Genomic DNA, 26,761 nt, shown 5'->3' with positions numbered 1-26,761 from the left:
CGCTTCCGGCGCTGCGGGAGGGCCCGCGCGGACGTCTAGGGGTGCGACAGGCGTTCTTGCAGCCCTGCGCTGCCCGAGCGGCGCGGCGATCCTCGGCAGGTCTCCGGGATTGATTCCCTCGCTGAATCCTAAATCGTCTGCCCGCCCCCGGCCTGCGCCCCTGGAGAGGTCCGCTTAGGTAGATTTCCCTGCAGGTCCTGTGCTGTGAAGCCCTCGGAGCCCAAACTTTAAAATAAAAACAATGAAGAAGTTAAAGCTTAAGGAACTAGAGAGTCGCCTGCAGGAAGTGGACGGATTCGAAAAACCCAAGTTACTTCTAGAACAGTATCCCACCAGGCCGCACATTGCAGGTAGGGCAATGTGCCCTCGTCTGGGGTTATTCCTGCCCAATTCGTGATGAAAATAAGTAGTGATTTGGATCTAACGATGTTCTAGAGAAGTAGGTTTTTGACATTACAACGTACAGACCCGCCCAACTCTACCACGCTATCTTTTTACTGTTTTTCTGAGTGTCACATAGCTTTTTATTTTTATTTATTTATGTTTCTTTCATCACGCTGTAAACGATTAGGATCAAGGAATTTTGTTAGTCTTGTTCATACCTGAATTTTCAGTGTCTACAGAGTCTTGGTACCAGTTAGGAGCTCACTAAATATTTGCTTAATATGGATAAATTACTTACTGACGTCAAGAACAAGGATTCCTGTGTTGTGTCTCTCTGTCTTGTAGACACAGAAACCACAGTTACATGCTTATGTAAAGTTGAGGGTGCCTTTTGATTTTAACAAATTGCCTCTTGCTTGATGCCAAAGATAGATACTGAAAATGTAGGAGAGAACACAGCAGAATCCATTCATATGTGACACTTGTTACAGAGTAGCAGGGAAGAAAACCAAATTCCTTTGGAAATACCTGCAAGGGGAAAATCTTTCAATTCCAAAATAGTTGTTCATAAGCTGCCAATAAAACTCATGGAGAATACATGTGTTTAACTCTAAAATATTGTCATAGCTGCAACCAAAGATTTGCATTAAACTGTGTTCAGATTAAGACCAGTTTTCTCTGTTCTGTATTAGTGTGCATTTGTGTGTCTGCGTGTGTGGAGGGCAGAAGTCAACACTGGGTGTTTTCTTCAGTTGCTCTCCATAGGTTTTTTTGAGTCAGGGTCTTACTGTACTTAGAGCTTACCCCTTCGCCTAAAAGGCTGACCAGCAAGCCTCAGAGACCATCCTGTCTTGTTCCCCTTAGTGCTGGCCTTTTACATGATTGTTGGGGATCTGAACTCAGGTTCTAATGCGTGCAGGGTAAGAACAGTACAGAATGAGCCAGCCACCTACCAAGCAAGTCCCTGGCTTTCTCAGTGTACCTTCTTACAGCCTTCTGGTTATAGGGTTTTGTCATGAAATCTAATTTTTAAAAAATAAAAATTAGAGGCCAGGTATGGTGGAAGATACCTTTAATCCCAGCATTTGGGAGTCAGAAGCAGGTAGATAGATCTTTGTGAATTCAAGTCCATCCTGGACTACATAGCCAGGCCAGCCAGGCCAGTGATTTTGTCTCAAAACAAATAAATACATGAATAAATAAGTAAATATATCAGTTCTTGAGCAGGGTGGTGGTGGCACACGCCTTTAATCCCAGCACTGGGAGGTAGACGCAGGCAGATCTCTGTGAGTTCAAGGCCAGCCAGGTCTATAGATCAAGATTCAAAGACAGGCACCAAAACTACATAAAGGAAACCCTGTCTTGAAAAACCAAAAAAAAAAAAAAAAAAAGTTCTTTCACACCTAGTTTGTAGTGTGCTCGTAAGAGTTTCAAAGTACCTGCAACAGTAATCAAATATTCCATAGTTGGTTTTTTTTTTTTTTAAGATTTATTTATTTATTATGTACACAGAAGAGGGCATCAGATCTCATTACAGATGGTTGTGAGCCACCATGTGGTTGCTGGGAATTGAACTCAGGACCTCTGGAAGAGCAGCCGGTGCTCTTAACCTCTGAGCCATCTCTCCAGCCCCCCATAGTTGGTTTTTAAAAAATTTTTATTAACTATTTTATAACTTTTTCCTGCATGTATCTATGGGTACCACTTATGTGATTGGTGCCTATAGAAGTCAGAGATTATGAACCAATGTGTGGGTGCTGGGAATGGAACCTAGTACTCCTAACCAATGAGCCAACTCTTCAGCCCTATGGATTCTTTTTTTTTTTTTTTTGGTTGGTGTTTTAGATTTTGTTTTTTCCAGACAGAGTTTCTTTGTTTTCTTTGAGGGAAAGCCAGGCATGGTGGTGAGCCTCCCCCCCCCCCCTTTTTTTTTTTTTTTTTGGCTTTTCGAGACAGGGTTTCTCTGTAGCTTTGGAGCCTGTCCTGGACTAGCTCTGTAGACCAGGCTGGTCTTGAACTCACAAAGATCCACCTGCCTCTGCCTCCCGAGTGCTGGGATTACAGGCGTGTGCCACCACCGCCTGGCGAGTTTCTTTGTTTTTAAATTATTTATTTTCATTTTATGTGCATTTGTGTTTAGCATGCGTATATGTCTGTGTGAGGGTGTCAGATTCTGGAGTTACAGACAGTTGTAAGCCACCATGTGGGTGCGGTGGATTGAACACGGGTCCTCTGGAAGAGCTAGCAGTCCTTCTTGAGTTCTGATATACACAAGGAAAAATTGATGGTGTTATTCATGTTTAATATACTGTATTTTTGAGAGTCTTATATTTAATAACTTTATGTAATCTCAGCTATTTCTGCCCTGATCACTGTTCTATTATCAGGTCTCTGTTATAGGTTATGAATATGTGCATCTATTGATATTACATCTAAGTTTGGATGAAGAGATGACTCAGCAGTTAGGAACATTAGCTACTCTTCTAGAGGACCTGGGTTCAATTCAGCACCCACATGGCAGCTCACAACTGTCTGTAACTCTAATCCCAGGAGGTATCCAGTATCTTCTGGCCTCTGTGTGTACCAGACACATGGTACACATCCATGTAGGCAAAACAACAAATTAAAAAAAACAGCATCTCTAAGTCTATATTGTGGATGTAGAAGTTTGTGATACCCATATTCTGGTGATAAACATACTACAAATAAGTTCTGTGCCCTTTATTTATTGGGGGTTGCACAAGTCTTGGTCCTCATTAGGATCCGAGGAGAACTTCTGGCAGTTGGTTATTTACTTCCATCCACCATATCTGTCTTGGAGATTGAACTTGGGTTGTTCGGCTTTGAATCCAGTACTTTTGCCCACTGAGCGCCATGTTGCCAGCCTCAGATCAGTAAAATTTCAAAATAGTTTTGGAGACATAATACAGGGTCACTGAACTTATATTTTGACCAAGAATGGTAGACTTATTTAATCGTTCATAAACTTAGTCTTTCATCAACACATCTCAGCATCAAAGGAAAACTGCATCTATGTATCTGTGTCGAGCAGATGTTCTGAAATGTTTCCAGTCTTGGCATTACTAGCAGAAACTTGACACAGTCCTATAGTATTTGGGAACCACTGGTGTATTTACCTTCCTTTCTGGCCCCTCTTCCTAAATACCAAGTTATTACATTGCATCTTTAAAAAATAAACTGGAAAACAAATAATCTGGAGTTATATGCTGGGGGAGGACATTATTTTAGAGCCACTTGTATTAGACATTAGTAATACATTTGCTAGCTTATTGACTAATATTCTATTTGATTTTTACTGTTTTTAGCATGCATGCTCTATACAATCCATAATACATATGATGACATTGAAAATAAAGTGGTTGCAGATCTAGGATGTGGTTGTGGAGTACTTAGCATCGGGGCCGCCATGTTAGGAGCAGGGTAAGTGATCCTTTTTTGCTATTTGGATATGGTGCGGCTTCAGTAAATGTATATAGGATCTGCAGCACTGTAATCATAGGACTCTCTGGGTAGGGTGAGAACTTGATACTGAGTACATTCTGAGTAGGCTGAAGATCAAAACTTTACTTTTAAGAAAGAAATCAAGCCAGGCAGAGGGGCAGGTCTTTAATCCCAGCACTTGGGAAGCAGAGCCAGACAGATCTCTGTGCATTTGAGGCCAGCCTGGTCTACAGAGCGAGTTCCAGAACATCCAGGACTACACAGAGAAACTCTGTTTTAAAAAACAAAACAAACAAAAGAAAAACAAAAAAAACTTTGTTAATTGGGTTGAAAACTGCATGGTAAAATAACTAGGAACTTTTTTACTAGGAACTTGTAAGTTGTCTTTTTTATTTTATATTTATAGGTTGTGTGTTGGATTTGACATAGATGAAGATGCATTGGAAATATTTAATAGGAACGTGGAAGAATTTGAATTAACAAATGTTGATATGATCCAGTGTGATGTGCACTCATTATCAAACAGAATGTCCAAATTATTTGATACAGTAATTATGAATCCTCCCTTTGGAACCAAAAATAACAAAGGTTAGTAATAAAAATGCAGTAAATCCACATATTTATAGAGCAGTGACCTAGGTTAAGTGATTTTATTACTACTGTTTATTAGCCAATCACTTTTCTACTTATTAAAATTCGTATTTGATTGGAAACTTTAATCTTTATTTTCATAGATTTGTGTTCATGTATCTTATCATTTCTGATTAATAACTGGAATGATCTGATTCATCCCCATGCTTATGAAACTTTGAAAACATATTCTTTTAGAAACTGGATTTTTGTTTTTGTTTGTGGGAACTAAAGTACTAAAACGGGGATCTCACACATGCTGAACATATGCTACCCATCACTAAGCCAGATACTCTCAGCTTCTAAAACTTGTTATTAATGCCTTTGAGTTTCAAAATATGCCCATAGGGATTTACTGTGGTTGTATGTGTACTGTGGGCAAGATAGGAAGTCAGCGAGAAAAAGAAAAAAACATGCAGTTTAAGCCACCACACCACTAAGATTACTGTGACTACTTTGAATTCTTCATCATTCCTCTAAGTCACTTAGAATATTAAAATTTACATTAGTCCTATTTTTTTCTAACCAAACAGCCTAATTTTGGTTTTATTAGATTTTATTTTAAAGACTTACTTGAGACAGAGTCTTACTATGTAGTTCTGGCTTTCCTGGAACTGTGTAGACCTGACTGGCTTCAAATTCCCTCCTCTGCCTTCTGGGTTCTAGAATTAAAAGTATGTGCCGACACACCCAGCTTAGATTTATTTTTATTTTACTTCTGTATATAGGTGTTTTGCCTGAATGTCTTTGCACCGTATGTGTGCAGTACCCAAAAAGGCAAAGACATTGGCTCCCTGGAACTGTTAGACAGTTACGGGCCACCTCGTGGATGCCTGCTGTAGGGTGTCTTTTTGTACGAAGTGACTATATGCTGTTCCCATTGGTTAGTAATTAAAGCAGCATTGGCCTATGGCAGGGCAGGATGGAGCCAGGCAGGAAAATCAAAAAGAGATAATGCGAGAAGAAAGGAGATTAGGGGAAGATGCCGAACTGCTGTCCAAGGAGCAACAAGTAATGGGACGCAGGTAAAGTCACAGAACACATGGCGATACAGATAAATAGGTTAAGATGAAAGAACTAGCTAGCAAGAAGCCTGTCATAGGCCATCCAGTTGGTAATTAATATAAGCCTCTGAGTGATTATTTTATAAACAGCTACAGAACCGTGGGGCCATGTAGGACCAGAGAAACTTCTGCTACATTTGCTGTGAATCAAACTTGGGTCCTCTGGAAGAGCAGCCAGTGCTTTTAAGCACTGAGCCATCTCTCCAGCCCTGCTAGCCCATAGCCTTTTTGTTTAAGGTTTTTAGAATTATTTTGTCTATGAGGGTTTAGCCTATGTTTGTGTGTAGCTTTGTGTGTCTGAGGAAGTCAGAAGATGTCAGTTACTTGTAAACTGGGATCTGGAATTATGGATGGTTGTGGGCTCCCATGTGGATGCTCTAAAAGAGCAAACTAGCTCTTAACTGCTGAGCTGAGCTCCAGCCACTGTTCTGTCAGAATATTTTATTGGTGCCGTATTTGAAGTAGAAACTTTGGAGTTTGGAAAAAATGCTACTTAATTCCTACTCATTTAATCTACTCTGATAAGAAATACATAATATAAATAGGAATTTTCTTTTTTCTCTCCACAGGGACAGATATGGCTTTTCTGAAGACTGCTTTGGAAATGGCAAGAACAGCAGTATATTCTTTACACAAATCCTCAACTAGAGAAGTAAGCTTAAATCATAATCTTGTTATTTTTAACCAGGAAGTGGTAGCACACACCTTTAATCACAGCACTTGATGGGCAGAGGCAGGTGGATCTCAAGAGTTTGAGGATAGCCTGGTCTACACAGCAAGTTTCAGGACAGCCAGGGCTACAGAGAAACCCTATCTTGAAAAACCAACATATATGCTTGTGTGTATATATATTTTAAAATTCATATTTTCTTTTTATTTACTGGTTTATTTTCAAATATGTATGTGAGCATGCATGTGCCAGGGCACACATGTGGAAGTCAGAGATCAACCCCCAGGAATCAGTTCTCTTCACCTTGAGGATCTTGGATCCATCAGGCTTGGCAGCAAGCGACTTTTACCCACTGAACCATCTCACTGGCCCAAGGGTTGAATTTTTTTGTTTTGATTTTTGGAGACAAGGGTTTCTCTGTGAAACAATCCTAACTGTCCTGAAACTCTCTTTGTAGACCAGGCTACAGAGATTCGCCTGGCTCTGCCTCCCAAATGCTGGGATTAAAGGCGTGCACCACCACTGCCTGGCTTCCCAATGGTCGATTTTTAAAAACATGGCCTAAAGCAAAATAGGTCTGAGTTCAGAAACCACCTATCCTAGGCTGGTGAGATGGCTCAGTGGGCAGCGGCCTGGCTTGCTTGCCAAGGAAGACTACCCAAATGTGATCTCTAGAGCCACGTGTGCTGTAGAATATTCAGACACATGCCACACAAGATGCTAGAGAAAAAGACCTCCATTATTGTTTCTGCCAGCATATAGCACCTATAATACCAGGTACAAGATGTAATTCAGGACACTGACCCCGCGTACCCTGGACTAACACATAAACACTGCATCCTAGCTGTGATCCTGGCCAAGGCACTTCAGCTTCAGTACCAGCATCTATACTATATGACCCTATATTCTTGGGAAGTAAGAACAAGCTGTACTTTGTACACTCTTCTGGATTAAATAAGTTAATATTTATGAAACACTTAGGTCCATATGTGGCACATTTATGAAATACTTACATCTGTGTCTGACATATTTAATTTGCTAGTTGTTATCTACTATTCTTACCTGAAATTGCATATATACAGATGTTTTAATTTTATGTGTGTTTTGCCTGTATGTCTGTGCACAACATGTGTGCCTTGTGCCCACAGACGAGTAGAATGCATCAGATCCCCTCAACTGGAGTTACAGATAGTTGTGATCTGCCAAGTGTGCTGGGAATTGAACCCAGGTCTTCTGAAGAACAGCAAGTGCTGTTAATTGCGGAGCCCTCTTTCCACCCTCCTTGTCTTCACCCACGCTTGTCTAAAAAGAACAAATGAGAAAGAAACAAAGAACCACCTGACCTCTACATGCCATGTACATATATACATGTACACACATGCACCCACAGCAAAAAGAAATCCAGGTCAACGGAGTACATTTGGGGTACATGGTAATCTAATAGCCCCTGCACAGGCGTAACACTACTTGTTGGTACATGCCTATAACCCCAGCAGTTGGGAGATGGATGCAGGAGGATGATAAATTTCAGATCATCTTTAATTATAAAAGGGTAGGCTTAGCCGGGCGGTGGTGGTGGTGGTGGTGGTGGTGGTGGTGGTGGTGCACGCCTTTAATCCCAACACTTGGGAGGCAGAGCCAGGCGGATCTTTGTAAGTTCGAGGCCAGCCTGGTCTACAGAGCAAGATCCGGGAAAGGCACAAAAGCTACACAGAGAAACCCTATCTCGAAAAATCAAAACAAACAAACAAACAAACAAACAAAAAAAAAAAGCCTAGGCTTGTACACACCAGACCATCTCACCGAGCCCTAGCCCTAGATTTAAGGCGTCCCATCACAGCATAAAGTTGGTGGTACAACCCCTATAATTCCAGCATTCAAGAAGTAAAGACAGGAAGGAGTATGAGCTCAAGGTCCTCTGCTTCATGAGGAGTTTCAAGGCAAACCGGGATACATGAGACCCTGTCTCAAAAAATTTAAGTAGGTCAATAAAAGACTCAGCCAACAAAGGTGCTTGCCAGTAAGCCTGTCAACCTAAGTTCAATCCCTGCATTATTCGTTTTCTTTTGCTATCATAAGATATACTGACAAAAAGCAACCTAGAGGAGAAAGGGTTTATTTTAGCTCACAATTCCAGGTTTTAGTTTATCCTAGCAGGAAGTCAAGGCAGGAACTTCAAGCATTAGAGACAGGAGCAGGAGAAAAGAACGAATGCCTGCTTGTCAGTGTCCAGCTTGTTCTCTACACTTAAACAATTCAGGATCCAAACTCAGGGAATGGCTGCCCAGACAGGCTTGGGCTCTCTTCTCACTTTGACATAAAACAATCCTCCTGGGGGCAGGAAAGACAGCTCTTGTTAAGAGCTCTTGTTGCTTTTGCAGAGGACCCAGGTTCAATTCCCAGCACCCCATATGAGGCTCTCAACCATCCTTAACTCCAGTACTAGGGAATTTGATGCTTTTTTCTGACATAGAGCACAGACACACATAGGCAAAACAGACTAAAATGACTAAAAACAAAGAATATTACCCACAGGCAAACAATCTAGATAATCCCTGACATCTCTTCCGAGGGATTCTAGAGCATGTCAAACTGACAATTAAAATCAACCCTCATCGGGCTGGAGAGGGTGACTCAGTTGTTAAAGAATACTTGCTGCATTTGCAGAGAATATGAGTCAGCTCACAAGTCTGTACTCCAGATTCAGGAGATCTAATGCCTCTGGCCTTTGAATATACCTGTACTCAATGTTCATATGTCCACACACACCCACACCCCTAAAAATGGTAGAGGGCCTAGAGAGATGGCTTCATGGTTAATAAATAGCACTGCTTGCTTTTGCAAAGAACCTGGGTTCAATTCCTAGTACCCACATGATGATTCCAGTCACTCCAGTCCCAGGAGATGCAATGCTGTCTTCTGGCCTCTGAGGGCACCAGGCACATGTGGTACAAGACAAATCTTAAAAATAAATATAATTTAGTTACTTCCATCTTTGCTGTTTGGTATTGCCATTCCCCCCATGGGGGGTGGGGGGGAAGTTATAAGCATTATTTTGTCAGATTTAATTAAGCTTTTCACTTAGGGAAAAAATATTTCCTTTAGAAAAGTAACCAATTTAAGTGATTGATCTGGTGAGTATTGTATACACTGGGAAGGAAGAATGAGTTTTCTTCAAATATTAAGACAGTCCTTTACTGTTCATTAAAAGTACTTGACTTGCTGTTCATAGATTTGATGTAACTGATGAAAACAAATTTTTAAAAAGTAGATTGTGCCTCAATCTTTTTTTTTTTTTTCCTCGAGACAGGGTTTCTCTGTGTAGTTTTGGAGCCTGTCCTGGATCTCACCCTGTAGCCCAGGCTGGCCTCGAACTCACAGAGAGCTGCCTGGCTCTGCCTCCCGAGTGCTGGGATTAAAGGTATGCACCACCACCGCCCAGCCTTTTTTTTTTTTTTTTTAAACCTCATGCAGCATGGGGAGAATTTTTGCTCCTTTGCTCATAGACATAACAGAGTAGTGGAAGAGATAAGCCTGGGACAGCTTTCGGTGTTAATCCCACTTACCCCACTCATTCTTACATCTCTACCACAGCAAACCATATGCTGTGATAGAATCTCACCAGCCTTAGCATTCAATGCAGTGTCACAACCCATTCCTCACAAATTTGTCAAGGGTCCTAAGATCCCACGAAATTATAATACCATCATTTGTTAAAGTCTATATCCTACAGAAGTCCAACATGGTTTTTGTGTGTTTTAAGTAACTATCTAAAGCCTTGTGTTATGTAGCTGTGTGGAGGGAGGAGGGAGGGGAGGAGGGAGGACCAACAGCTATGTGTGCAGAGGCCAGAAGAGAATGCTCCGCTCTCCTTTAACACTTCCCTCTACCCCTTTCAAGCGAGCTCTCCAAGAAAAAACCTAGAAGCCAGCCAACCCCAGCAATCTTGTCTGTCCCCTTGTAAATAGTTAGAGGCATTTGTGGGAACTAGGGTCTTAACTCCAGTCTTCACCATTACACAGCAAATGCACCTAACCACTGAGCATCTCTCTAGCCCCTAAACTTCTGATCTTCAGTGGAAGGAAATACACCCAGAACTCATTTGGGGCGGCGGGGGGGGGGGGGGGGGGGGGGGGGGGGGACGGGGGACGGGGGACAATGACACACATATTAATAGACAAAAAGTTTTAATATTTGAAATTTTTGAACCTAAACTATTGGGGAAAGTATTTTATCAATTTGATGACAATTACAAATGACACATTACTACCAATATGGCCCAAATGTATGTGATACCAAATTTCAACATCTGTCTCACCTTTCTGGAGTACTATACATAGATGTGAGGAGGTTCAAGAATTTAGACTTATAGCTAGTGTTTCTGGTACTGTGTAGGAGCACTGTTTAGAACACTTGATTCTGATTAAATCACATCGTTCAACAGATGAGGAAAATGAGATAGGTCCAGAATGAATAATTTAGCCAGGGCTGCTATAACTAGGTACTAAGTAGAAGGACTGCACTTCCAAAGACTTGGCTCCACACCATGCTTTTCTCTACCATCCTGCCACTGAATGGCCTGTGGACATAGAACTGTTACTCCCTAATGAAATAAAGCTACACTGTGTTACAGATTTTTGATGGATATTTCAGTTTTCAATTACGTAATTTGGTTCAGATGCTAAACAGTAAGATCACTTTATTCCTAGCTTTTTTTTTGGGGGAGGGGGGGGTTGGCTCGAGACAGGGTGTAAGCTTTGCGCCTGTCCTGGATCTCACTCTAGACCAGGCTGGCCTCGAACTTGCAGAGATCCGCCTGCCTCTGCCTCCCGAGTGCTGGGATTAAAGGCATGCGCCACCACCGCCCGGCTTTTTTTTTTTAAAGATTTATTTATTATGTATTCAGAAGAGGGTGCCAGATCTCATTGCAGATGGTTGTGAGCCACCATGTGGGTGCTGGGAATTGAACTCAGAACCTCTGGAAGAGCATTCAGTGCTCTTAACCTCTGAGCCATCTCTCCAGCCCTTTTAGAATAGGATTTTTTGTTTGTTTTTTTCAAAACAGGGTTTCTCTGTGTAGCTTTGCGCCTTTCCTGGAACTCGCTTTGGAGACTAGGCTGGCCTTGAACTCAGAGATCCGCCTACCTCTGCCTCCCAAGTGCTGGGATTATAGGCGTGTGCCACCACCGCCCCTTATTCCTGGTTTTTAAAAGTGTGCATATAATTAAAATTTCTGAGTCTAATTTTATTGAAAATTTTAAAATTTTAATCTCAAACATTAGCAGATCATATCTTAATATCAACTCATGAAAATATTATTTGTCTTTAGCATATTCAAAAGAAAGCTGCAGAATGGAAAATCAAAATAGAAATTATTGCAGGTAAGCTTTATCTCAATCCTAATTATTATTTTTTTTTCCAAGACAGGGTTTCACTCTGTACATCAGGTTGTCCTGGAACTCTTGAGATCCACCAGCCTCTGCCTCCCAAATGCTGGGATTTAAAGGCATTAGCCACCATCACCCAGGTACAAGCCTAATTATTTAAAAGGCCAAATACTATGGAATGTTATCCAGTTCCGTAGTAGGTTGGAAATGCACTAAACTCAGGGTAAACATTAACCAAGGTTTACCTGTGTCATCTCTATTTTTGCATTTTCTAAACAAACAAACAAACAAACAAAACAATGGTATTAGGTTGTCCAGGCCCTGACGAGTAAAAACATGGGCCTGGACATGGTAGGACTGCTGTGAAATCCACTATTTGAAAATGCCAGCGATTGCCCAGCGGTGGTGGCACATACCTTTAATCCTAGTACTCAGGAGGCAGAGGCAGGCAGATCTCTGTGAGTTTGAGGCCAGCCTGGTCTACAGAGTTAGTTCTAGGATAGCCAAGACTACACAAGGAAAAGAAAATGCCAGTGATTTATGACTGATAAATCACTGAACACCACCAACCTTTCCTTTTCTGATGGGAGACAGAATATAAACATCCACACTGGAATAAGAGATGCCTTTTTTCCCCCTTTTTACAACGTTGACCAAGTTTGCCAACATCACAACAGGAAAACTATTAGAAAAGTCACCAAGTAATTTTGAGAAGCTTAAAATAAAGACTGGGGTATGGTACTGTGCTTGCTTAGCATGCACAAGAGAAAACAGGGGAAATGTGCAATAAAAGGAGCATTTTTATTTTTCTGGAGGCATGATTTCTCTGTGTATCTCTGGCTGTCCTAAAACTCACTATGTAGACTAGGCCTTGAACCTGCCGCTGCTTCCCAGTCCTGGGATTAAAGGCACATGCCACCGTGCCTAGCCATGAGTTTACCATGAATTGGTCCTATGGTGTTAAAGCATCTACCTAGATTGTTCATAAAGACCTGTCTGTCTTCCTGTCATATTAGGTGTTATCGTCCCTTACGTAAACAGAGCTCTTTATAATAGTCCCAATGGTATACTAATCCAGACCTTTGTTACTCCACAAGTGGTCTTCACACCATCAGCTTTAACAACCTCAGAGCCTATACAGAATTAGTTGGCAGCTAAATGAGATTCCTAGATGACCTCATCACACATTATAGAGAGCTATGACCTGTATGTAGGGTTAGACTCTATAGAACATATCACTGTAGTGAATATATAGTCAATAGTGAAAGTATAGAGAATTTATGTTATAAATTAGAAAGCAATGTGAGAACTGGGCTCTCATTTTGTTAGTGGAAAAAATAACTAGGACTAAGCATTATTAAAATGTGGACAAGAAATTTCTGAAGCATGAATACCATAATATTGTCTGCTATAGATACATAATATTTTCATAGGACTCGCTCCCCACTTGTTAATTCTTTTAACTATTCTCCATAACCTTAAATTGTGGTGTAAGTGATCAAAACAGCAGGAACACCATGCACAACTTGACACGTAAGTATCTGAGAGAGAATATGTCCAAGTGATGACTATAAAATGTTATGCGTATCAGCATTTAACACTTTAAAGGTGAATGTTTGGCTTGTATTTTTACAGAGCTTCGATATGACCTGCCAGCATTATACAACTTTCATAAAAAGAAATCAGTAAGTTCCCAATTGTGGCCTGTGTACATTCAGTATTCAAAAGCTTTGCAATAACTCTTTCCACTCTTAGCAAGTTGCATGGGTAAATAGAAAGCCAGACTGAGAATTTAGACAAGTTAACTGTGGAAAGAGCCCATACTCAAAGCAGTCAATATTCTAGTTGAAGTTCTTTGTGAAGTTTTAAGAGCAAAAAAAGAAAAAAAATAATAAACGGTTGGCTATTTTTATACAGCATATATTTTACAAGTTTGTACTAATACATTCTCATATTACAAAGGCAATTTCCTTTTCATATTTGAATCATCCAAACACAAACAGAACTATACATTTTAAAAAACTTTCATTTGGATAACAACAAAAAGACAAACAAAATTTTTTTCCTTTTATACAGGTGGACATTGAAGTGGACCTAATTCGCTTTTCTTTTTAAAAGCTTCCGAAGACAAAAAGCAGCTTAAAATCTAACTAAGATGAATAAAAATGTTGTTACTAAACTACTTGTCTCTAGCACCATTCTCTCTTTTCTTATGTTTTGATGCAGGTTCTTCTCTGTCTCTTCCGTCTCTCCCTCTTTTCATTGGTCCTATACAATCACAAATAATTTGTTAAATTCAATGTAACCACTGCTGTATTAATATTGACTACAATTACTAATAATAGCTTACTTAAAAAAATTAGCAACTTCCCTTCAGAGAAAAAGGCTTCTTCTTTCTCATTGAGTACAGACTTCCAACTAGCCTCTCACTTGTCAAACAGCATAAATGCACAAAACAATGTCCCATCAAGTACATATGTCACTCCCAGAAGCCTTGAGAAAGACTTACCTGGACCGCGTCGATGGTCATCATCATCAAATCTGGGTCTCCTTCCCTGAAAGTGTCCTCTCCCTTTGGGTGCCCCAGCATAGGCAGGTCTGTTTCCCTTCCCCTTTCCTTTATTGAATCTGCGGCCTATAGAAACAAGATTGAGAACTTAGTCAAAAACATCACAAAGATTTTTCTCAAGCAAAGATGAGGCAAAACAACCAACTACTAATGAAAAATTAGAATAATGACCTCCTCCTTTTGACTTCCATTTGTTTAGGGATTCTTGCTGATCCTCCATGATTTTTTTCATTGCTTCTTTTTCCACATGTCCTTCTAGTACTTTCCAAGTCACCTTTCTGTTTCTCAATTGTAGGTTACCATTATGCGCACTTCTGGCTTTCTCAAGTGCTTCCTTAGCTTTCTCTTTAAAGAGAATTATTCCCTACACAAAGAGAAAAATAATGTTTGCTCTTCAGTCTGTAGTCAAATTATCTACAATTTCTTTACTCAAAGCTATTCCCCAACCTAGCACATCTGTTATTACTATTTTCAATGCATCTTACTGAATATTAGGAAGGAATGCTTTGAAAGTAAACTCCAGTCAACGACACCAAGTTATTTATACTATTATTATTATTTTTTTGGTTCATCATGCCTTTTCATGACATGTGCCTCCTACAAATCTTGTTACAAAGTTAGCACATTACCCATCTGTCTTGGGAAAAAAAGGACTTAAAGACAAAAGTAAATGACTAAGTAGGAACCATTTTAATCAACATGCTTTATAATACTTTCTTATTAAATATTTTTTTAAAAAAGACCATTCCTAGTACTTTTTTCTTCTAACAGATAACATTCTTTAGACTTTAAACTGATTGCTAATAAGGACAAAGATATTCACAAACCTCTTTTGCTCCTCTGACAAAGTCAATCCATTTTATTTCACCGTGATTTGAGAAAAGGATGTGTAAATCTTCTCTACAGGTCTGGTCATCCAAGTCACCTGAAAACTTCAGTAAGCATCCCATCTTTCCTTCTAGAGATCTCTATAAAAATAATACAAGACCATCAAAAGGTTTCCTTAAAGGCAAGCTCACCAAAATGGCTCACACCATTCTATATCTACTAAGGAAAACACAGATGTCAGTGCTATTTTAATGTAATATAACAGTGTATTTTTCTTTGCCATCCTATTTTGCAATGGCTTTATTTAGTTTCTTCTAAAGGTGATAGTTTAATATAACTATCTGCTAATAATATTGTGTAGCACTAACGCAATGACAGTGGTAGAATCACTTACACACATTCTCTAAGAAGTCCTTACACAAGGCTAGAGTCCTTACACATGGTGTACCTGGTGTGGGTACCATGGGGACTGAGGGTCCACTCCCACACCACACATGCGTACACAGTCAAGTTCTCATAACTTAAAAACTCATTCTAGGGGGCTAGAGAGGGAGCATGGGAGTTAAGAGCACTTCCCACGGCCGGGCGGTGGTGGTGCACACCTTTAGTCCCAGCACTCAGGAGGCAGAGCCAGGGGGATCTCTGTGAGTTTGAGGCCAGCCTGGTCTATAGGGATGAGATCCAGGACAGGCACCAAAACTACAGAGAAACTCATCTCGAAAAAAACCATAGAAAAAAACAAAAAAGCACTTCCCACCCCTCCAGTCCACCCAGTTACCAGCTCAGATGGCTCACAATCACCTTAACTCTAGGTCCAGGGGACCTGGCACTGTTTTCTACCCACCCCAGGAACTTGTATACATATGGCAAACATTCTCACATACACACACAAATAAAAAAAAAGTATTCTCAGAGGAGGAGCCAGGAATTGCACTTCTTGTTCTTTCAAAGACTTGAGTTCAGTTCCTAGCAACATTATGCCACTCATTTTGAGGATTGGACACCCTCTTCTAGCATCCGAGGGTACCTAACACACATACAAAATAAAAAAAAAAAAAATTATAACACACACACACACACACACACACACACACACACACACACACACACACACACACGGTTCACTGGGGCTCGCAGAGACTGAACCAACAACCAGGGAGCCTGCATGGACTGACCTAGGCCCTCTGCATATATGTTACAATTGTGTAGCTTGGTCCTCTTGTGGAGGAAGGACTCCTAACAGTGGGAACAGAGGCTGTCTTCTGATTCTTTTACGGCCTTTTGGGACCCTACTCCTCATACTGGGTCTCTTTGACTAACCAGAATACATGGGGAGGTGCTTGGTCTTACTGCAACTTGATATGCTGTTTTACTGATACTCATGGGAGACTCGCCCTTTCTAAAACAGAAGAGGAGGAGTTGATTGGGGGAGTGGGAACAGAGGGGAGATGGGGGAGGGGTTGGGAGAAGAGGGAGAGGAAACTGCAGATGTAAAATAAATTATTTTAAAAAATAGAAAAAATATATTTAAACAAGTTATTTTAGCAGGGTATAGTGGGACATACCTTTAGTCTGAGCAACTGGAATGCAGAAACAGGCGGCTCTCTCCAAGTTTGAGACCTAACAGGTCTACAAAGCTAATTATGGGCCAGCCAAATTAACATGGACCTTATCTATAGATAATAAAATCTAGGTGGCCAGCAGGTAAAGGTGTTTGCTGCCAAGCTTAACAACCCGTCCTCTGACATCCACACAACCACAGTGGCATGCATCTGTACACACACACACCAACTTCAAGAAGACATTCTCTCATGTATTAGGTATCAATACTTACTGTTTCAGTACTTCCTGACTTGTGTCTTCCTTCATGTTCTCTAAAAATAAATGTGCTGTGATTATAATTATGTTTAAACTTAACTACATAAGAATTCTAATAATCTTGATAACTACCACCAACCCACTTAATCATCAAAGCAAGTCCTTAAACTCTTTTGATTCTACAACACCAGCAACATGGCTTCCAGGTTATCAAGGTATCTTGAGGCCAACATTTCACTATCAATACAGACAGACCCATTACCACTCAGCTCAAAGCTCATCCTCAGCTCATCCCAGAACCACTAGCTAAATTCCTCAATGCATTAAGAAATTCAACTCTGTCACATGAATTCAACAGACTTACTGTTTGGCTTTTAACTTCGCTTCCACTTTGCTCTGCTTTCTTTCTTCATTTTTTTTTGCAAAGTAATCTTCCCTAAAAAATACAAAACACAGACTAAGTTCATAAAGACAAGAGAATGAAAATTATTTTTTGTTTTTTTTCAAGCGAGAGTTCCTCTCTGTAGCCCTGGCTGTCCTGGAACCCACTATGTAGAGATCAGGCTGGCCTTGAACTCAGAGATCTGCCTGCCTCTGTCTCTCAAGGGCTAAGATTATAGGCATGTACCACCATGGCCCAGCTAAAAATTACTTTGAATATTTGAAATCCCAGCTACACAAAGATTACCATACATTACTGGAGGGGTGGTGGTGGTGGTGGGTAATGGGATTTTTAAGTCAGGCAGGGTCTTACTGCTTATTACACACTAGCCAGGAAATTTGCCATGTAGCCCAGGCCTCAAACCAACAATCATCCTTCCTGAGCCTCTACAGAGATGGGATTACAGGAATGCACTGCCCCACCCAGCAGTTACATACATTTCCTGCCATCACAATCACCTAAAAACTCATGCTACGGAAGTTACACACACACACTCTACCAAGTGCACATGCTATAAAAGCTGGCATCAAATAACAAGCTGTGTAATACAAAGAAGGATACGATGACCCCATGACTACCTTCATGAAAATGGTCGAGTTCAACAGTTTTTCCACAGGCTCTCACTATGCAGCCCATGCTAGCCTTCAACTCTGCTTGCTTCAGCCTCCCACCTGTGACTATAGGAGTACTGGCATTACAGGCACCTATCACCATGCCTAGCCATCCCTTGTGGTATTGTATGTGTGGAGGATAAAGGTTAAGTGTCTTCTACTATCAACCCCCACCTTACCTTTTCTACCCAGCCCTACATGTCTCTCACTAAACCTATAGATCAGCAAATGGCCACTGAGCTCCAGCAATGGCCTGTCTGTGCCACACCATGCCCAGATTCTTCTGTTTGCAGATAGATACTTTAGTGACTACATCATCTCCATAGCCCTATCCTCATTTTTTTTTAAGTTTTATTCGGGAGGCAAAGGCAGGTGAATCTACATGAGTTTGAGACCAGCTTGGTCTACAGAGCCAGTTTCAGCACAGCTGGGGCTACAGTTTGATCCTAAGGACCCATACGTAGAAGGAGATCAACTCTGTCAGGTTGTCGTCTTCTGACCTCCGTACGTGTGCAATGGCATGTGCTCTCCCCCACAAAAATATACACAAAATGTAAACAATAAACTTGGGAGCCAAGGGTATGGCTCAGTAGGTAAAAACATTTGCTGCACAAGACTGATGAGCTGAGTTCAATCACTAGAATCCATGTAAGGCAGAAGGTCTCAAAAGACTATTATAATCACCCAAACAAACACTATTTCTAGAGCACACTGAAAATAGCACTAACTGTACAGGGGATGCTGCTGTTTATACTTTATCCCACTGTATCAATTCCAAATAATCATGTGGTCTGAGAAACATAAACAAAAAGACTTACTTGAAGAGTATTAGCAGACTTGTGTCTTTGTACTTCTGGCCAGGGGTCTCTACAAACTTCTTTGCAGACTGAATACTATCAAACACAGCAAATATTGACCCCTATAAAAGGACAAAAAAGACATTTTCTTTAAAGCGGTATTTTACAACTAGAAAGCCTATATCAAATAATCATACCTTGAATGTTTTGTGCAATGTTCTTCTCATTTGAATATTCAGTATTTGACCTTTATCATCTAGCCATTCTTTTATGTCATCAAGGGTTGCATCAGTTGGGAAGCCTTTCTGTGAGAAGTGGAAAAAGAAGTACAAATAATGACTCCTGGGTAAACAACTCTCGCCAGAATAAATTCTCTCCCCCTCCCCGAGACAGGGTAACAGCCCTGGCCTTGAACTCAGAGTCACTTGCCTCTGCCTCCCATGTGCTGGGATAGAGGTGTGCGCCACTATCACCTGGCTATAAATTCTGTTTTATTCTGTTTTGAAATGAAGCCAGAAACCTACGTGTCTAACTGTAGTAGAATATTTTCAGGTGTGTTACTTTTGTTCATGTTGCATTTGTTTAACTCTGTGAAGCTGTGTTACTTTGCCTGTCTGAAACACCTGATGGTCTAATAAAGAATTGAACAGCCAATAGCAAGGCAGGACTGCTTGGCAGTGTATATATAGAAGGAGAAAACTAGGGGAAGAGGAAAGAGCAGCCAGAGGAGGAGGAATAAGAGTAAGATTTACAGATGTTAGAGAAAAGGAAAAGCCCAGAGGTAAAACGTAGTTGGGATAAGTTAAGGAAAGCTGGCTAGAAACTAAGCCAAGCTAAGGCTGAGCATTCATAAGTAATAATGAGGTTCCATGTGTGATTTGAGAGCTGGGTGGCAGAGCCCCCAAGACCAAAGACCAACCATCATCTAACTTTCTGTCCCTTCTCTTAATTGTTTAGCAACCTTATTCTCCAGTGCAATAAAGTTAATCACCTGAGATTTGCTCCAAAATAACTCAGCTGGAGCAAAGACAAAACATTATTTACATGGTAAGAACTGAAGTGTGGCAATGGTACATAATACTATACAATCTACCTCTTTGTGCTTAAAGCTTTCTATGTATTTATAAATTAACTAATGAAAATTACTACAGAATTCAGCTATTAACAGGACAAAGTTGAACATATGTGAATTAACAATGTAACATTAACAATGATAAAGTTTAGAAGTAAAGTACACTTGCAAAAAAATACAGTAATGGGCCAAACATGTTCTGAGTCTTTATTTTTATTCACTCCATGTATTTTCCTTCTAAATAAAAGTAATATGAAATGCAATGAAGAGCCACTTACAATATAAACAGATCTGTTTTTTACATCATTCTTATACTCATCCGTCACTTCAGGAAGGGGTCTGCTTGGAGATCTTCTGATTTTAGTTTTGTCTGAACTCACTTCCATGAGTTTTGCCTTAGATTTGCTCAGTGCTTGCACAATTACATTAAAGTCTGTTGTCAGCCGGTTTAGCCTGAAGAGTACATACATAAAAATATTGTAAAAGCAGATTTAGTAGTAGCTATCAACAATAACAGAAAACTTAAGACGACTTTTAGAAGATTTTTGGGTTTATTAGCTCCAAAACTAACAGTTCAATGATAGCACAGGACCAAGTTCCTGGGTTTGATCCTTAGAAATGGAAACAAACCAACAAAAAAAGGTCTTACCTGTTGAATTTTATCATTATGTCCAAAGGTACCCAGCCTTCATCCAATTTGATCTGTTCCTTTAAAAACTTGTCTCGTGGCAAATTGAAGTCTCCAAAATAATACTGTGAATAATTACAATGTATTTCAGATGTTAGAGCACTGTATAATGCTGAGTTCAATCATGAAAAATTTTGAAAACTACTTTATACTACCCAGTTCTATTCTTTAAAAACGTATGTTTGAACTTAAAAGACCTAAGAAGCATTTCTCCTAAATAAACTATAATACATGTATAACACAAACCAATAAAGAGAAAACTAAAATGCTAGTGAGCTAGTATAAATGTGTTACTAGAATAAAGTCTCAAATATAATTAAAGATCTAAGATATTAAAAATATCTTTTCAGGGCTGGAGAGATGACTCAGCGGTTAAGAACACTGATCTTCCAAAGTAACTGGGTTCAATTCCCAGCACCCACATGCCAGCTAACAACTGTAACTCCAGGATCCAATACCCTCACACAGACATACACACAGGCAAAACACCAATGCATATAAAAGCAAATAAGTGATTAAAAAACAAAACAAAAAAAAAAAAACCACCAAAAAAAACCCAAACAAACCCTTTTTATTAATCAACATGGAAAAAATAGATTGAGAACTTGAACTTGAGTTTAATCCCCAGACAAAATGAAAAACAAAAACAAAAAACCCCAAGTATGACTACTTGGAATGTCAAAAGCAACATGAATGAAAAAAGTAAAACATATTTAGGCAAGATTCTTGCCAGGCTGTGGTAACACACACCTTTAATCCCAGCACCCTGGAGGCAAAGGCAGGGGGATCCCTGAGATGGTGGCCAGCCTGGTCTACAGAGCAAGTTCCAGGATAGCCAGGACTACATAGAGAAACCCTGTCTCGAAAAAAACAAAAATTCGGGGCTGGAGAGATGGCTCAGAGGTTAAGAACACTGACTGCTCTTCAAGAGGTCCTGAGTTCAATTCCCAGCAACCACTTGGTGGCTCACAACCATCTGTAATGAGATCTGGTGCCCTGGTGCCCTCTTCTGGCATGCAGGCATACATGCAGGCAAAACACTGCATACATAATAAGTCTTCAAAAAAGGAAAAAAGAAAAAACAAAAATTCCTGTAAATTAAAAGGGAAGTTAGGTGCAGTGGTTCATGTTCATCACTTCTGCATTTACCAATCTGAGGCAGAATTTCCCTGAAGTTCTGAAACTTGAGATTCACCTGCCTCTGTTTCCCAAGGTGCTAGGATTAAAAATACCTAGCCACTTTAGAAAATTATACAAACATGTACCACATGTCGTGCACACCTGTAATCCCAGCACTTGAGCTACAGAGGCAGGCCTATCTCTGAGTTCAAGGCCAGCCTGGTCTACAGAGCAAATTCCAAGATAGTCAGGGATACACAGAGAAACCCTGTATCAAAAAAGCAAAAGACAAAAACCCCACAAAAAAGTCTAACATCATTACTAATTGAAGCCTAAACTAAAATGCCTTTAATCCTAGTGCAAGGAAGGCAGAAACAGGTGGAATGAGTTTGGGAGCAGATTGCTCTATGAAGTAACTTCCAGGCCAGCAGATACTACTACATAGGGAGAGATTGTCTCAAAAACTAAACTAGCATAAAATGACATAGCTCGAGCCAATGTAGCTCCTCCTAGGAATTCCATCTTAAAGAAACCAGTAGAGGAGCTAGAGAGATGTCTTAGTCCTTAAGAGTGGACCTGAGTTACATTCCTAGCACCTTAGTGAGCTGGCTCAGGACAGAGTGTAACTCTAGCTCTAGGGGATCTGACACCGCTGACCTCTGAAGTCCACATAACCATATGCAGACACATACACCATTTAAAAAAAAGGCTGGGTGTGGTGGCTCATGCTCTTAATCTTGCACTTAAGGGGCAGAGGAAAGATGATCATCTCTATGAGTTTGTGGCCAGTTTGGCAGTTTGGTCTGCATAGAGATTTCCCAGGACAGCCAGGGATGCACAGTGAGACCCTGTATCAAAAGGGGGGTGGGGTGGGGGGAGAACGACCTGTAGGCCCTGTTTACTAAGATTTAGATGAAGAACATCCATCATAGAACTGTTCCAGTTAAAAGATTCTACACATTAGAGATGAATGGATTAATGGTGTATTATGATGACAAGAAACTTTACTCCCTAAAAACATATCTCATGTTTGGTGGGGGAAGGGGGAAAATTGTTATGCACTATTCTAGTTGGGGATGTTTAGAAAATCTCTGAGTAATCTTACTGTGAATTTCATACTTCTCTTGAAAATAAATAAAGTTAAAAAACAAAACATTATTTTAGGGGCTGGCGAGATGTCTCTGAGGTTAAGAGCACAGAGGACCCAAGTTCAATTGCCAGCATCCACATGGGAGCTCGTAACCATCTATAACTCCAGTCCTAGGGGATCTAATGTCCACTTCTGGCTCCATGGGCTCTAGGCAAGCACATGGCGCACAGACATATATCAGGCAAAATACCCATAAAGTAAACTAAAAATAAAAACATTATTTTGAACATGAAGTATGAAACTTTTTTTGTTTTTGTTTTTGTTTTTTTCAAGACAGGGTTTCTCTGTGTAGCTTTGGTGCCTGTCCTGGATATCGCTCTGTAGACAAGGCTGGCCTCGAACTCAGTGTGAAAGATTTTTAACCTTGAATATCTCAAGAGGGAGAGATCTGAGGCTGCAGGCTGTGGAAAGAACATTATTCTTTTCTACAACAGCTTTGTTATTGTTCTAAGCATTAAAGAGAGCAAATATCACTGTCTCTGCAATTAAGAAAACACTAAAAAATTTTTTCAAAAAACCAAACGGGCTGGAGAGATGGCTCAGAGGTTAAGAGCATGGGCTGCTCTTCCAGAGGTTCTGGGTTCAATCCTCAATACCCACATAGCAGTTCACAACTGTCTGTAACTCCAGTTCCAGGGGACTCAACACCCTCACACAGACATATATGCTGGCAAAACACCAATGCACATAAAGGAAAGTAATTAAAAAGTTAACATGGGGACCACAAACGCAGCTTATTGGTTGAATACCTGCCTAGCATGCCTAAGTTTCCTGAGTTTGATCCCCAGTACTAAGAAAGGGAAAATAAAAGAAAAATAAAGCAGGATAATTTAAATGGCAAAGGAGTACAATTTAAAACAAAAACAGGTAAGAGACGCAAAACAAAAGCAAAAAACACACCATCAACAATGTTTCATAGCATGACCACAATTCATGAACAATTTCCCACACAGCCATTACTGTTACAACACTTCAATCTAAACATCATGCCTAAATTTGACATCCTAACAGAACTTTGAAAATACATACTTTGCTAAAGTTATGCTAACTTTTTGAAAAGAACTGGACAGAATAAACTATTATTTGACAAGTACTTTACCATGGAATTTTATGCTAGCTTATTGGATATTAGACACTTCATTAATTCTTCACATCATCTTATAAATATTACCTCCATTCTCTGTTTTACAGACTTGGGAATTGAACTGGAGAAATGGTTATGAGACCCCATGTCTCAAAAATAAAGCAACACTAGTCTGCAGTGTTACCTTTGGAATGTCTGTAAATTGTTTTTGTTCCAACATAGTAACTTTATTATTTGGGAATTTCACATCATGCACCCTGATCACATTTACTTCCCAGTCCTCCCAGGCCCGACCCCCACCCTTACGATTAATCCCCCCCCCCAAAAAAGGAAGAAATATGTCCAGTTTGTGTTGCCCCTATACTCAATGAAGCATGGTAAAACTCCCAGTGGCCAGCCCCTTAAAGAAACTGAGTCCTTCCCCACCTGTACCCCTGCCAGAAGCCATCAATTGTGGAGAGCATCCTTATCACAATCTTTTAAGAGTTCTCCTTGGTGGCTTTCTGTCTAGGCTGTTTCTTTTCTTTTCTTTTTTTTTTTTTTGGGGGGGGGGTGCGCCTGTAATTCTCGAGTCTCCCAACTTGACCCCAATAATATGACTATGTTCACATTGAAGCTAAGCCAAATGTTTAAATAAGCCCACATACTGACATTCAATGTTCCATTTTTCATCTTAAGGCCCTACATTTCTTTTGAAGCAACATATAATTTTGCAATTTAACAACACAGGAAATCATACCTCAATCTGATGACAGATTTTGGCCTCCAGAGCAGCCATTTTTTCATTATCTCCATTTTCAGCCATTGTGGCTATCTGTAAAATTTCTCACACTGGAAGAAAAAGGTTATTTTTTATATAACAGGTAAGAAAGAGAACTATTAAAAATTACACCACTCTTTCATTAAATTTCAAGAATTTCTAATTTTACAGGGTGTTTCCCTATGAATTCTCATATATCTCAAAAAAGCAACACCCTGTATTATGGATAAGAAACTTAAGGCCAACAACCTGCTATTCCTTTCAGTAAATCACACGCCTCCTCTTCTATTTTGTTACCTTCATGGAGTTGGTAAAGCAAGCTTCAGAGAGGAAAAACTACCCACTTAACCACTTCTCAACCATGTTTAGCTTTAAACAGATCAATATTACAGCCTGTCCACATATTCCTATAGCTCTCAGTACTATTTGTTTGGTGGAGTTTGCATTTCTTTTCAAATTAGTCACAGCTGCCCTACCAAAACTCATTACTGGCAAAAATGAAAAGTAGTTAGAAATAAAAGGTATGGTGATTAGTCACTATATAACAGAATATAAGAAAAATGGGTACTCGAGAGCATGGATACACAAAAACTTTAAATGGGGGCGCTGGGAGGGAGGATGTGCCTGGTATCCCGGTTAACTCTACGGCCAGTTTCCTGTTGCACAGCCTGACAGCAATCCTGGAATAAAGAGAGGCTGTGATATTGGTTTGCCAGAAATCACAAAAACCGGATCTTCTGACTGCTAGCTTTCAGCGCTCCACTAAATAAACCACCCAGCTACACTGTACTCAAGTAAGTGTACGAGCTCATCAGGGATGGCTGCAGTATTAGAATACAGTGATGAGTTACTGTTGGTATACTAGAGACACTGCTCAAAATGCTGGCTTATAACCTGGAGACCCACTGAAGAGCTTGTCATGCTACATATCCCACTTCAGAATTCACTGTTTCAGGCACCGATCTGTCTACCACCATCAACAAGAGACCTAGGTTCCCTCACAAAGCAAACAATGACAAAAACGACCTAGGAAGCCCCTGCAAGACTTCTGTGGCCTAACCAATTTTGGAACTGTTTTGCCAGATACTTCCAAAGAATTTCACACAGAAGCAGCTTTGAAGGAAGTGAATGGCAATTCTAAAAAAAAAAACAAAACAAAAAAAAACAAAAAACAATAAAAAAAAAAAAAAAACCAAGACAGCGACGCTGGGACCGTAACTGCGGCCCCCCCCTTCTCCGGCCTCCTTTTAGTCCCCACAGAACCCCGTAGCGTCTAACCCGCACCGACCATCCCAGACCCTTAAAGAAAGGTCCGGAACATCCGCCTTCCGCCGGCCAGGGAAGAGCTGCAGCTCACAAACCGAAAGGACGCCATAAGGATGCGGCCAGCCTCTACCCCGGGGCCCCGCGAGAGCCGCGTCCTCCCGCACCGGCCCGCCCGGGCCCCTGCCACGTGGGAGAGCCCGGGGCGCCCGCATTTCTGGCAGGGGCCCGCTCCGCGGCCTCCCCGCGGCCCGCGCCCCCTCGGGCCGCAGCCCAGCACACCGCCACGGGCCGCGGCCCGCGCACTGGGGAGAGGCGAGGCCTGCGCGGCGCACAAGCCTCGGGACCTCCCCCTCGGCCGCCACGAAGCTCACCTCAAGGATTCGGACCCCCACGGTCACCGCCGCCTCGAGAACAACGACGGGAGCGCCTCCACTTCCGAGCGAGCGCCCGCGGGCCAGGCAAACGCGCTTAAAGATGGGGGCTCTCCCGGCAGTCCTTGCGGGCGGGTGGGCGTGGCCTCGGGCGCGCTCCTCCAGCGCGACGCCCCGCGCGTGCGCCTAGCGCGGCGGCCTCCCACAATCCCCGGGAGTCCCGCCCTCCCGCCCGAGAAATCGCTAAGTCGCCCAGCAGAATGTTGGGGGGGCGGGGGGTGGGGGGAGGATGGCCGGAAGTCTGTTCGTGGAGATCTTTGTCTTTAGCGTTTCTGGACAGTATATTCGAGTCTTCCCGGAGTGTTTGACTTTTCTTTTAAAATATTTTTTTGTTTGTTTGTTGTTTTTTGAGACAGGGTTTCTTTGTGTAGCTCTTGGCTGTCCTGGAACTCACTCTGTAGACCAGGCTGGCCTCGAACTCACAGAGATCCATTTGCCTCTGCCTCCCGAGTGCTGGGATTAAAGGGGTGCGCCACCACGCTTGGCCTATTTTGATAATTTTTATGTATATAAGTTGCATCGTGTTGTT

The 26,761-nt window shown here is 41.1% G+C and overlaps 2 protein-coding genes and 1 pseudogene across 4 annotated transcripts; 2 read left to right on the top strand and 1 right to left on the bottom strand.

The window, feature by feature from the left end:
• On the top strand, nt 1–13,776 carry Mettl5 (methyltransferase like 5). Of its 3 annotated transcripts, XM_028881980.2 has the most exons (7): nt 3–350; nt 3,711–3,825; nt 4,253–4,434; nt 6,110–6,192; nt 11,540–11,591; nt 13,233–13,282; nt 13,674–13,776. In XM_028881980.2, exons 1-7 carry the CDS (start codon nt 242–244, stop codon nt 13,710–13,712), a joined length of 630 nt encoding a protein of 209 aa, XP_028737813.1. In that variant the 5' UTR covers nt 3–241; the 3' UTR covers nt 13,713–13,776. The 3 variants fall into 3 exon arrangements, with proteins under 3 accessions (XP_028737814.1, XP_028737812.1, XP_028737813.1); XM_028881981.2 differs by lacking the exon at nt 11,540–11,591 and having other exon boundaries at nt 1–350; XM_028881979.2 differs by having other exon boundaries at nt 2–350; nt 13,233–13,775.
• Nucleotides 13,502–26,314, bottom strand: Ssb (small RNA binding exonuclease protection factor La). The gene is made up of 12 exons (XM_028881978.2): nt 26,173–26,314; nt 24,515–24,606; nt 20,384–20,487; nt 20,013–20,187; nt 18,860–18,967; nt 18,684–18,784; nt 17,177–17,248; nt 16,829–16,868; nt 14,994–15,134; nt 14,338–14,530; nt 14,107–14,232; nt 13,502–13,865 (listed from the first exon to the last, which is right to left on the bottom strand). The coding sequence occupies exons 2-12, from the start codon at nt 24,578–24,580 to the stop codon at nt 13,777–13,779; spliced, it is 1,215 nt and encodes a 404-aa protein (XP_028737811.1). The 5' UTR covers nt 24,581–24,606; nt 26,173–26,314; the 3' UTR covers nt 13,502–13,776.
• On the top strand, nt 14,710–14,805 carry LOC114701828 (annotated as a pseudogene).
• Nucleotides 26,315–26,761: the final 447 nt, after the last annotated feature.

This window comes from Peromyscus leucopus, chromosome 4 (genome assembly GCF_004664715.2).
Source record: "Peromyscus leucopus breed LL Stock chromosome 4, UCI_PerLeu_2.1, whole genome shotgun sequence".
Taxonomy (NCBI): domain Eukaryota; kingdom Metazoa; phylum Chordata; class Mammalia; order Rodentia; family Cricetidae; genus Peromyscus; species Peromyscus leucopus.
Note: the sequence above shows the minus strand (reverse complement) of the source record. Positions and strands in the feature narration are given on the sequence as shown.